At 36.6% G+C, this 12,863-nt stretch overlaps 1 protein-coding gene across 1 annotated transcript in view; it reads left to right on the top strand.

The window, feature by feature from the left end:
- The window catches only part of LOC128657245 (ankyrin repeat and MYND domain-containing protein 1-like), a 70,602-nt gene that overhangs the window by 22,774 nt on the left and 34,965 nt on the right, over window positions 1–12,863 (top strand). Inside the window, exons 2-5 of the mRNA XM_053711516.1 lie at window positions 3,087–3,233; window positions 3,468–3,934; window positions 4,509–4,725; window positions 7,481–7,645. Of these exons, the coding sequence (XP_053567491.1) occupies window positions 3,087–3,233; window positions 3,468–3,934; window positions 4,509–4,725; window positions 7,481–7,645 (996 nt within the window). The remainder of the gene's footprint in view (window positions 1–3,086; window positions 3,234–3,467; window positions 3,935–4,508; window positions 4,726–7,480; window positions 7,646–12,863) is intronic.

The following is a 12,863-nucleotide window of genomic DNA, read 5'->3' as shown; positions in this document are numbered from 1 at the left end:
TATCTATATTCTTGCTTACTTTCACATAGAATCTAATTGGATTAGTTTAGCATAATCTATTTTTTATAAAACCATGTTGATTTGAACTCATAACCTTGTTTTAACAAATATACTCTTGAACATAATTCCTTTGATTCCTTCCAGTATCTTCACCACTACTAATGTCAGGCTTACAGGTCTATAACTTCCTGGATCAGACCTGCTTCGCTTTTTAAAAAGTGGCATCACATCAGCTTTACACCAGTCCTGAGTAGTCTTGACAAATTATGAGTAGATGTTTGGCTATGACAATGCTCCTGTCCCCTAATTACTCTTGGATGTGTTACATCTTGACCAGTTTTTTTCACCTTAATATTATCCAGTTTTTCTTCATATCATCAAGAGATAACCCAGTTATTGGTATGGGCTTGTATGTCCTCCCTTGTATATACAGAATTAAAGGAATAATTTTGCACCCCAGCCTTCCCCGGGTCACTGTTAATTATGCTATCCTTCTCATTTTAATGTACCTATATTTTTCTTTTTAGATTTGAGATATATATATATATATATACATATATCCATATGTATAGTTAAAAAACATTTAGGGTTTGTCTTGTAATGCTTTGCAAATAATCTTTCATTTTCAATTCCTTAGATATTTGACATGATGAATCTGTACTATTTTCTTTGATTAATTTCAATGTCCTACTCCTTTTTTTCCTAATTCCTCTTAAAGGAACAGTCAAGTCCAAAAAATCTTTCATGATTCAAATAGGGCATGTAATTTTAAACAACTTTCCAATTTACTTTTATCACCAATTTTGCTTTGTTCTCTTGGTATTCTTAGTTGAAAGCTAACCCTAGGAGGTTCATATGCTAATTTCTTAGACCTTGAAGGCCACCTCTAATCTAAATGCATTTTGATAGTTTTTCACCACTAGAGGGTATTAGTTCATGTGTTTTATATAGATAACATTGGGCTCATGCACATGAATTTACCATGGAGAAAGCTCTGATTGGCTAAAATGCAAGTCTGTCAAAAGAACTGAAATAAGGGGGCAGTCTGCTGAGGTAATTACAGAGGTAACGTGTATTATTATAACTGTGTTGGTTATGCAAAACTGGGGAATGAGTAATTAAGGGATTATCTATCTTTTAAAACAACAAAAATTCTGGTGTTTACTGTCCCTTTACAATATTTGTATTTAGCCACATTGACTTGGATTTATTACTTTTGTAACCTTGTGGTATGTGTTGATATGTATATTAATTTAGCAACATTTTAAATACTCGCTATTGATCCTGTGTTTTTGTTTGAGACTACTTTCTCCTACTTAATGTAATTTATTGATTTTCTTAAAGCATTGAAGTTTGCTTTTTTTAAATTAAAAGTCTTGGTTGAACCCATGAAACACTGTTTTTTCACGTGACCATTTTATGATCACTGTTACTTACGTGTTCTTTTACTTCTGTGTTTGATAATATTTCTGTATTTGATAGCACTAAATCTAGTATAGCTTTATTTCTAGTTGGCTCCTCTATTAATTGGGACACAAAGCTACTGTATCTTGGACTGTATTTAAAAATCTACTTTTGTGATGTGCCATTTTCTAAGTGTATCCTTCCATCATCCATGCTTTGAGATATTCCAGATGTATAATTAAAGCTGCAACAACTAATCGGTAAGATTGATCATAAAAATAGTTGTCAAAGAATCTCATTATCAATTAGGTGGTCAGCGATTAGTTGGTTAATTGCACAGCACCAGCTGCTTCAATCTGATGAACTCCTGCACATGGTATTGTGCAAACATTTTTATGTATTTATGTTTTTTCTATCCGATTAATCGGATGATTATTGTCTGATTAATCGGATAGAAAAAAGATTAAAAAAATAAATAAATTAAATTTTTTTTGCACAATATTAGTTGCAGTAAATCATCAGATGAAAGCAGCTCGTGCTGTGCAACTGACCAACTAATCGCTGACCACCTAATTGATAATGAGATTTGTTGCCAACTATTTTTATGATCAAACTTACCGATTAGTTGTTGCAGCCCGACAGACTAATCTATCAGTTCCATATAGACTGTTTTGACTGACTCTCGCCTCCTTCCCTAGTTTACAAGATTCTCTAAACATGCAACCATCCTCACCCCCAACACACCTGCATCTATGTCCTTCAGATGCAATCCATCCTTACTGTACAAATTGTACCAAACTGAAATGTCAGCCCATTGCTCTAAAAACTCAAACCCCTCATCTTTACACCACATTTGTAACCAGAAATGGACTAATGTAAATTCCTTCTGCCTTACTAGGTTAGCACATGGAACCAGTAATATCTCAGAAAATACTACATTGGAGGTCCTTGCTTTAAGTCATTTTTAGGACACTGCATAACATTCTTACTCTGTCATTAGTAACTATGTGCATCATGACTGCTGGATCAGATCCAGATCCCTCCAACAATTTATTAATACTATCTGCAATATGGCTAACACAAGCCCCTGGAAGAAGGCAAACTGTTCTATTTAATGTATCTGGATCACAAATTACCAACACGAACAACCTGTTCAGTCATATCCATGTCCCTTTCTTCAAGTGTTTGACTATCACGCATTAATGCAATTTATTCGTCCAGTACTCTAATACGAGCTTCTAGAGAGACAATATGCCTAAACTTGCCACAGAGATATGATCTCTAAAGAGCCTGCTCTACATACGGCAAGCTGTGCAATGAATAAGATTATCACATAATCTTACTTACAAAGGTTTAAACTATAAATATAAAAGTTTTATATTTACCTATGGTTACTCTAACCTGTGTGTTACTCCATTAGTTCTGCAGCTCTTTACTTAAACAGTGAAGCAGTTTGAGCAGCCACATTCTCTTGGAATCTTTGTTTCAGAGTAAACTTCAGGACCATCCATGTGTCTTTTGCATTTTATTGCAGAAGTCATAGAGTGCTAAAGACGTGCACATTCCTGAGCTCCTATGAGCCTTCTTCAACAAAGATTCTAAATTTTCGTTGCAAATAGAATTTTGGATAACAAAGATTATTCACTTAAGTTGTATTTTGTTGTTGTTTTTTACAATTACAGAGCTATAGTGGAGAATTTTATAATGATCACCACCATGGCAAAGGAATTTACACGTGGCCAGATGGATCCAAGTTTCTTGGCTCTTTTTATCTCAGCAGAAGAGAAGGCTTTGGGACCATGATGTTTAATGATAACAGAACATTTCAGGTATTTGTGTTTTGATTGTCTTAATCCTTTGCATTTATAAAATTGTGTTTTTGTTTTAGAATAACACCTATAAGAAGTGATCTTAAAATCGTTCATTACAATCTCTCAGCCATTAAAATCATCATTCTGAGCCTTCTACTTTTATTTTTTTGTCAAAAGACTTTTCTTTCATGTGTCTCCCCCATTGATTGTGAATATGCTGTAATATGTTGACATGTTTTTCCCTTCTTGTAGGGCCTATACAAGTCAGATGTTCGCTATGGGCCTGGCATTGAGACAAATAACGATGGCTCTCAGGATGTTGGGATTTGGCTAAGGAATCACCTCATTAAATTATGTACTTCTGTTCGTTGCTCGTTCTCTATTTCTAGCTACCCAGAGTTTTATCAGCAATCAAATGAGACATTATGTAAAAATAAAGATTTACATGGGCAAGCTTCAGAGAAGGGACAAAGGGAAGACCCTTTTTTATATAGTTACAAAATTCTGCTCCAAGAGGACAGCTACACTCTGCCTGAAAAGATCTACTTCTACTCATCAGACATAGACCATTTACCTATTACTCCATCTGCACGTACAGAAATTGATACACATTTCTATAAAGATATTGACCAGCCAGGGCACCTAGGGGACCTTGTTTCTTGTGAGATGCAGGACACTGATGAGATGAAGGGAATTCATCTTCATGTTTACAAGCATAGGTCAGTTACATTTCAGTACATCTTGTGCATACCATAAACAATGTGTTCTCTGTGAGCATCACACGACAGTAAATTGTTCAAATTGAAATTTACATGGTACTAAATGGTACAGCTTTACTATGAAAATATGCAGAATATGCACTGCCAATAACCAAATGTATCAATCTAGCTATATCTATCTATCTATCTATCTATCTAGCTATCTATCTATCTATCTATCTATCTAGCTATCTATCTATCTATCTATCTATCATCTATCTATCATCTATCTATCTATCTATCTATCTATCTGTTGTCAGAGTATATACTCAGTATCACTTTATTAAACATTTTTCTCCCTTCTTAACATAGTATAAGCTTGTCTGATCCTCTCTCCTTCCCTGTATGTTAAATGTCTATAGTTCTCAAGCTGTGCAATGCCACACCCTTTTTTGATGAATATATCCTTTCTCAGTTTACTTCCTGTTATCTGCAAGTATAAACAATATGTTGTCTATTTTCTCTTCTCATTTATCACTTTATATTTTGCAAAACATATAAACCATGTAAAACCAAATATGGTTTCTTCTGCTAGGAACAGTCAGGAGTATTTGGAGTGGAGTATCGGTTCCATAATGAGTGCTGTTCGACAGAAGTTCGGTCCACGAGGCTCCCGTGAGCAATTTGCTGAAAAGTTTATTGAAATGGCTGGACTGGGGGATTATGAAACAGTTTTCATGATTCTGAGGCATGATCTGGCACACGTAGATGTGTCTGATAGTTGTGCACATACTGCCCTACATAGTGCAACTGTAAGTAACCCAGGAGAGAATTTTACCTGTGTATAGAATATTAACCCCTCCACCCCTGATTCCCCCCACACACACACACCGGTAATCCCCATCTTAGGTACTGGCAGACGGTCTGCAAATATGGAAATTGAAGGCAATTTATTTTTAGTTAAATATTTTTTTATATATTTTCTGCAGTGTGGGATCCCCCCCTTACCCTCCAAACTCCCTGATCCTTCCCAAACAGCTCTCTAACCCTCCCCCCTCTTAGTAGTGCCACCATCTTAGGTACTGGCAGCAGTCTGCCAGTACCTATAAAATGTGTATATATATATATATATTTATAATTTATTTGCTATTTTCTGTAGTTTAGTAGTCCCCCACTCCCCCCCCTCCCACGATCATTAGTTAGGGACCCCCCATCCCACATTTTTTCTGTAGTGTAGCGCCCCTTCCCTCCCTCTCCCTTTATTTATTTTTTTAGTTTAGGGCCATCCCACTTCTGCCGCCTCCCTCTTCCCTCCCCCCTCCGATGCTAGACCTCCCACACACCACACAGATTCTCTCCCACACCTCCCACTGGCACCAGCAGATGATCGTTACAGACGGTGACACACACAATGTCACCGTATGTAGCTATATGGCATCTACGCACCAGTCACACTCAGGTTCCATATGTGGGCAGATGCCTGGAGCTCAGGAACTCCAGCTCTCGGCTGTAACTTAACAGCCGAGATTGCTGGAGCTTCCTGAAGCTCTGACGTATATATACATTGTGCGGTACGATAGCCAAAGTACCGCACAGCGTAAATATACATCATTTTGGGCAAAGGGGTTAAAGTAAGATGCATCTATACTACTAAGTCTGCCAAATGGAGATTTTCAATGAAGACACTTTAAACTTGCACATACATTCAACTCCAAACTATGGGATGACTACTGACTAATATGAATTTGTTTATATTTTCCCTTTTATGTAAATTCATGTGCACCTCTAAAATGTATTTGAATTCATGCAAATGCTATTCAGAAAATTTCTGCAAGGTTTACAGGATCAAAGAGAAAAAATAGCAGCAAGAAAAACAGCCTCCACTGCTCCAGATTCAAGTTAAGTTGCAACTGCACATTGCTAGCTTTATCAGGTGTACAAGGTGCTTTATGCAGTTCATCAAAGGGACAGTGTACTGTAAAATTTGTTCCCCCTCGAGTATAAAATGTTTGGGAAACTACTATTTTAGGTTTATTTTTGTATATAATGCAACCAGGGTGCAGGCAAAAGTCCTGAATATTTCACAAAATGGCTTGCACTCATTGGATTTTTTAATGTCATAGGATGTGTACCCGGTCCAGTTTGAGAGTGCAGTCCACTGTGGTTACCAGTTTGTTTAATTGAAAGCATGCAGTGTTTGGATGTATTAAGGACACGGGATGGGAGAGACCTTAACTTGGTTCCTGGGCTTGACCCATTCGGCCAGATGCGTTTACTTTTAATTTTAGCTGTGTACTTTCAAATAAGTGCCAGACTTCCTCTGTGTGTTGTGTTAATTTGTTTTGTAATTTTCCCTATAGGCTTTGCACCCAGATTTATCTGGGATTAACTGCCTGGGGCTCTGGAGACTGTGCAGCTGTCTGTGAGTGCTATTGAGAACCCAGAGCTGTGCATTTTGCTGAGTCATAGGATGTGTACCCAGTTCAGTTTGAGGGGTCAATTTAATATTGTGCGGATGGACATGATACAGTGTAGCGTATCATGTTCACCGCACATCGATAAATGCCGATAGCATACACTGTCAGCATTTATCATTGCACCAGCAGCTCTTGTGAACTTCTAGTGCAATGCCGCCCCCTGCAGATTTGCGGCCAATCAGCCGCTAGCAGGGTTTATCAATCAACCTGATCATATTTGATCGGGCTGATTGCTGTCCGCCACCTCAGAGGTGGTGGACGAGTTAAGGAGCAGCGGTCTTAGGACCGCTGCTTCTTAACTTCCGCTTCAAGCGGAACTGAAGCAGAGTGGGTCAGAAGCAGCATCCTCTGCTTCATAAATCGACCCCTGAGAGTGTAGTCCACTTCCGTGTTTTGTAGGGAGATTACATAAGTCTTTGAGAACCATTGACTTGTTCCCAGTTTGTTTGATTAAGAGCATGCATTTGTGTGGCTGCAATAGGGACCCAGGATGGGAGAGACCTTGACGTGGTTCCTGGGCTTGACCCATTTGGCTAGATGCGGTAACTAACTCTTCAATTTTTGCTTTTAATATTAGCTGTGTACTTTCAAGTGAGTGCCAGACTTCCACTGTGTTAATTTGTTTTGTAATTTTCCCTATGGGCTTTGCACCCAGACTTATCTGGGATTAAATGTCTGGGGCTCTGGGGACTGTGCAGCTACCTGCGAGTGCTATTGAGCACACAGGGCTGTGCATTTTGCTGGGTAATAGGATGTGTACCTGGTCCCATTTGAGCCTATGGAAACGCGCTCTATTCAATGCAAATCTTCCATGCAATGCAAATGCAAGCTTTCGTTCGCATTGCGCTGGACTTCAAATACCAGGCACTTTTGCGTGGGTTGGTATTACAAGTTGAGCGCAAATATCATGCTTGCGAAAGCTCAATTTTGCGCTACACGCATAATCTGGCCCATTATATGGGTTATAAGTAATCTCAAAAACATTTAGGTTGAATGTGCTAATGTTCATAAAATATAAATAAATAACGCAAATAGCAAGCTGTGTCCAATTTAGGTATATTATTTTATTTTTTCCTTTTTTTTTTTTTAGGTTAACAGTCATGACAATATCATTAACCTTCTTCTGGACAATGGAGCAGACATTAATAAGAGAAATGATGAGGGGATTTCAGCTTTATCCATGTGTTTCATTCTTTTGTACGGCACACAGTCATTCAGGCCAAATGTTGCAGAGAGAAACTTAAATCTTTGTAAGGTTGGTGTTAAAATACATAGTAGAGTGCTCTGATACAGACGCAAACGCATCAGGATTATTTCTTAAATAATAATATCACCTATGTTTGTAATATAGCAAATAAACTGTGCACTTCTCAGCAAATACAGAATACCATCAAATTACAGTTGTCTTAGACCTTAAGGAGAAAAAGCTGCAACAGAGGTCAGATCAAGTGTTGTTAGTGAAAATTGTTTCTAATTAAACAAAAGAATATGAGGGGCGCAGCATAGCGTGATCCTGTCTAGATGAAGTATAAGTTACTCACAAGGAAAAGCACCTCCAGATGCCATACAAATAGACTGGGACCTCTCAGTCTCCTAGCTGACTGCAATCCAACTAATAGGAACTCAAAATAGATCAGCGATATCAGCTGCCCAAATCTGTGGAAATATTAAAAATACAGAGAAGTTCAAAATAAACTGTCATGATTCAGATTGATCATGTCATTTTAAACAGCTTTCCATTTTACTTCTATGATTAAATTTGCTTTATTCTCTTGGTATCACCTGTTGAAGGCTAAACCTAGGTAGGCTCAGGAGTAGCAATGCACTACTAGGAGCTAGCTGAACACATTAGGTGAGCCAATGAAAAGAATCCTACATGTGTAGGCACCAATCATCTGCTAGCTCCAAATAGAGCATTGCAGTTTCAACAAAGTATACTAAAACAGTGAAGAGAAATGTAAATATAAATAAATAAGCTACACATACCAACCAAGCACTGTGCAGCATGTAGTAGGGTGAGGGTTATAAATTCTACATTATGCGTTCCAGCCTCTCTGGAGGCAGTGGAAAATTTTCAATTTTTAGATTAAATAACAAAAAAAAGGCAACATCAATAATAAAAGTGTGGGGGTTTTTCATTTTGCATTTTCATTCAATTACCTTTAAAGTTCCTTTAATTCAATATTGTTGCTAACTGTGTCTGATATAGTGTTGCCACCTCGGCCATGTTTTCCTGGACACTTATGAGTTACACATGCTGCAGGGTGTGCAGGGAGGAACATGAATAATTCTGTCCAGTATCACTATTTCTGTGCTGTGCAGCAGCACAATGCATGTTCCTGTCTGCACACCCTGCAGCATGTGTAACTCATAAGTGTCCAGGAAAACATGGCCGAGGTGGCAACCCTAGACTCTGATATGGTTAAATGGAGTTTTTTTTTCACTTAATCATTATTGGCATTTCATCTGTGCCATTAATACAAAATAATTTGTAGTAATTTGAGAATTAACATATTTAAACTTCCAATCACTTGATTTCATTTAAAATTAACTTGTGTACAAATTTTGGACTTTAAAAGTTTGTTTTGAATTATGTTTTAAAATTTTAAAAAAAAATTTAATTTTTTTTTTTTACATTTTCTTTATTGAAGATAATAATATGATACACAATTGCAATAAAGAGTTACGTTGAACAATAAACTTATCACGAGGTATCAGTACCTAAGACATTATCATGATTAGTCTAAGTTAAACAATGGTAGACAATGCGAGGGGATGGGACAAGAGGGGGAAGGGAGTGAGGGAGGTCAGTGTGAATCTGGGTGTGTCAGATGCTCAGAGGTTTCCACAGCTCTAGTACGTACAAAAGTGTTTATTAAACTAAACAACAAGTGCTTTAACATAAAAAAAATAGACTTGAATGATGGTGCTGAACATTTGTGATAAATGAGTTATCAGCAGCTATTTTAATGGATTGGAATAAAAAAAAAACTTTTTTTTTTTTTTTTGCAACTCTGGCTCTTGTAAAGTAAATTCACCCCCCCCCCCCTGCACAAAACTTCATAAACATCAGAAACTATGTGCACACAATTATAACACAGCCATGAAAAACCGCATACAGATCCCTGCAGAGGCAACTGTATTCTGCATATTATTAGAAAATAATGGCTATTATAATGTTTATTCAGTCTTCAAGTCTTTTTTAAAAAAAGATCAATTATAAGTTGACAGGTCCACTTTATAGGAACATGCTAAAGATCTGTATTTTCTCTGCTGGATCCTGGTTTGAAATGCCCACTCATCAGTATTTTAATATACATTTGTACCTCTTAGTGATTTGGTAGCTTTTGTTGCAGGGTCACCTAATAGATATGACATTATGTTTCTTAGATAATACTACAGAACATCTATACTCAATAACATGAATTATTGTACACCTACCAGTGTACCTCATAGTCCAGAATGTTAGCGTGTAAATTATTAAGAACAGGTGGAGCAGCAAATTAGCTACTGACTGACCCAACTGTGATAACATTATTTCATTTTGTTATACATTCTAGGACTTACAATTCTGCATTCATGTTGCTGAGGCAGAAAATAAGCACTTCTGGTTTATTGGAAACATAGGTTTGAAAATGCATTTGGAAAACAACAAAAATGCAAGCTACTTACTGATTACAGGGACATTTAACATTTAAGTTTCTATTATACTTTCTAAGAGTGCTATTTAAACAGTAGCTAAGCATAAAAGTATGGACAGAGTGGGTGCCCTGTCCCTGCAGTGAGGGCCCTGTGCCTGAATAGGAGGTCTGTTGCTCTGGTGGCCCTGTAGTGTGGTGTCTGGCCCTGGAGGGTTTTGGTTTGTGGCTGTGGTAGCCCTAGAGTATGGGTTTTTGGCCTTTGATGTTTGGGGCCCTTTCCCTGGAGGTTATGAGCCCAGGTGGGGGCAAGGCAGACAGGTGGTGGTTTCAGGGGGGTCATAGGGGTCATTCGGGGCTCAGTCTGCCCATGGAATTGCACTGCATTATTGACGGACAATTACATGCCTCATATATGGTGGGGGTACTATGTGTATGTGTGTTTTGCATATATCATTTAGATGCAACATTGTGAAAATAGGACTTCATGGTTCCTTTAAATGGAGTGAATCTTTAAGAATGTGCTCATTATCTGGCAGCAACTTAAAGGGCCATAATACCCAAATGTTTAAACACTTGAAAGTGATGCAGCATAGCTGTAAAAAGCTGACTAGAAAATATCTCCTGAACAACTCTGTAAAAAAGAAAGATATTTTACCTCAAAAGTTCCTCAGTAGCCACCTCCCATTGTAAAGGATTTCTAAGCAGCATTTTAGTGTGTCTGTCCTGGGACAGCTGAAAGGATGAGCATCATGCACTCTCATGCTATTTCACCAATCAGGTAAAGGTACTATGAAATCTCATGAGAGTTAAGTCAAATCTCATGAGATCACAGTAAGAGTTCATGACCTCAGCACTGCTGATGCTGATTGGCTGCTGTTCATTTCTTCATTTTTATTTTTATTTTTACCTGCAGCTGGGAGCAGGTGAAGTATAACTTTTTACACAGAACTTACTCTGCTGAGCTGAGGAGATTGTGAGGTAAAATATCTTCCTTTTTTACATAGAGATTCTCAGGTGATATTTTCCTGTCAGCTTTTTACAGTTATACTGCATCAGTTTCAAGTGATTTAGCATATGAGTATTATGTCCCTTTAAATGATAAATAATATATTAACATATATTAAACGGAGCATATATATGCAATGAAGGAACTTTTATTCTGTCTCTGTGTAAATCCCTGGTATGACCTCATCTTAAAAATAGAGCAACATTTTGGGTGGTACATCTAAAAGACGTGGCAAAAACAGTTCAAACAAGCTCTCCTACATTAATAATGGAAAGCAAAGGAAGAGAACAAAAAAAATAAGTCTTTTTTTATTTTATTTTTGCTAGAAAGGGGAACGTGAGTGTTGATATAATTATCCTATATAAATATATTCAAATGTTGAATAAGAGTTAGCTTGGGCACTACTTAAACAAGAAAACAGAATGTGATGAGAAAATGAGGGATAAGTAAATGGACATTATTGTGTGCTGTGACATCATTATTTCTCTCAACAGGAAATGGACTTTCTTTTATAGTAATTAGTCGAGACACTCACTCATAGAAAATATTCTGCCAAGACGAGGTTCTTGACAACTCTTATATAATGGTCATCTATTTACGCGTGAACTGCCATGACTAGTTATTTTTAATGTCTATTTTTATTCTTTATTATGTTTTTTCACTTTTTTGTTTTATGCACAAATAAAGATTATAAAACAAAAATAATAATAATAATAATAATAATAATAATTCTGATAGCTATTGTTATTTTTGGAATTTATTATTGTAAATTCAGTTGCCAGTGAACTTGATTTAACTGAATCTTTTCTTATCCATTAAACAATCTGTGTAAAATAAGTGCATGTTTTTCAAAGGCTTCACACTCCATAAGCTCCACTAATATTTTGCACAGAAATAATTAAAAAGTAGAATTTCAGTTTTGGCATCTATCTTGGTTTTTCACAAGGATTTCTTGAAATGTTTGTCTTTGCCTGTGCTCAGTTTACATGTTAATAAGCACAGATGTTTATTGGTTTAATAAAATAAACATTTGTTCAGATCACACTTTTAAACAATTAAACTTGTATAGCAATAGAGTATGATCATCAGAATAACAGTATATGATTGTGATAAAGTTTTTTTTACATTTATAAAAAAAAATGTGAATTACAAAATTAAATGAAATTTTCAGTTGCATATCAAGAATTTGTATTCTAGATTAATTAAAAATCTTAAACACATATCAGTTACGTCATCAAAATTGATTAAGGGCCAGATTATGAGTGGAGCGCTAACAGTTACGTGTGAGCGAGAAAAGGGGTTTATCGCAGGTATTTGCACGTGTCGAGTTTTTTGCTCGTATTGCAAGTTAAAAGCAAACGCGATCGCTTGAGTGCAATGGAAGTTAATGCCCGTTGGGATAGCTCTGGTAACTGTTTTGTGATACAAAAAACTGTCACAAAACACACAAAAAATATATTGCAAAGTACAGTTACAAGCATAATAACACTATTTTATAAAAATATTTTTAAAAAGATAATGCAAAACAAAGTTATAAGAGCTCAAAGATATGATATCTCAGGTGTTAGAAAAAAAAGCAGGCAAAGGGCTAGAGAGAGAGAGAGATTGTGTAAAAACATTTTACTTTCAACTTGTAATACGCACGCTACCCCTCTTGTACGCTCCTCTTGTTATCTGGCCCTAAATGTTTTATTTTTTACTACATTTCACAAGCAAACTCCAAAGCACTAGATTGAGGGCAAATGTTAGGGGTCACACGGTATATGTGAAGATTTAACTTGATAGATATTGTCTTATTTCTACTATGTTATTAATATTCTATTATT

Source organism: Bombina bombina, chromosome 4 (assembly GCF_027579735.1).
Source record: "Bombina bombina isolate aBomBom1 chromosome 4, aBomBom1.pri, whole genome shotgun sequence".
Lineage (NCBI taxonomy): Eukaryota > Metazoa > Chordata > Amphibia > Anura > Bombinatoridae > Bombina > Bombina bombina.
The sequence above is the reverse complement of the archived record's forward strand: the minus strand, read 5'-3'. Positions and strand labels throughout refer to the sequence as shown.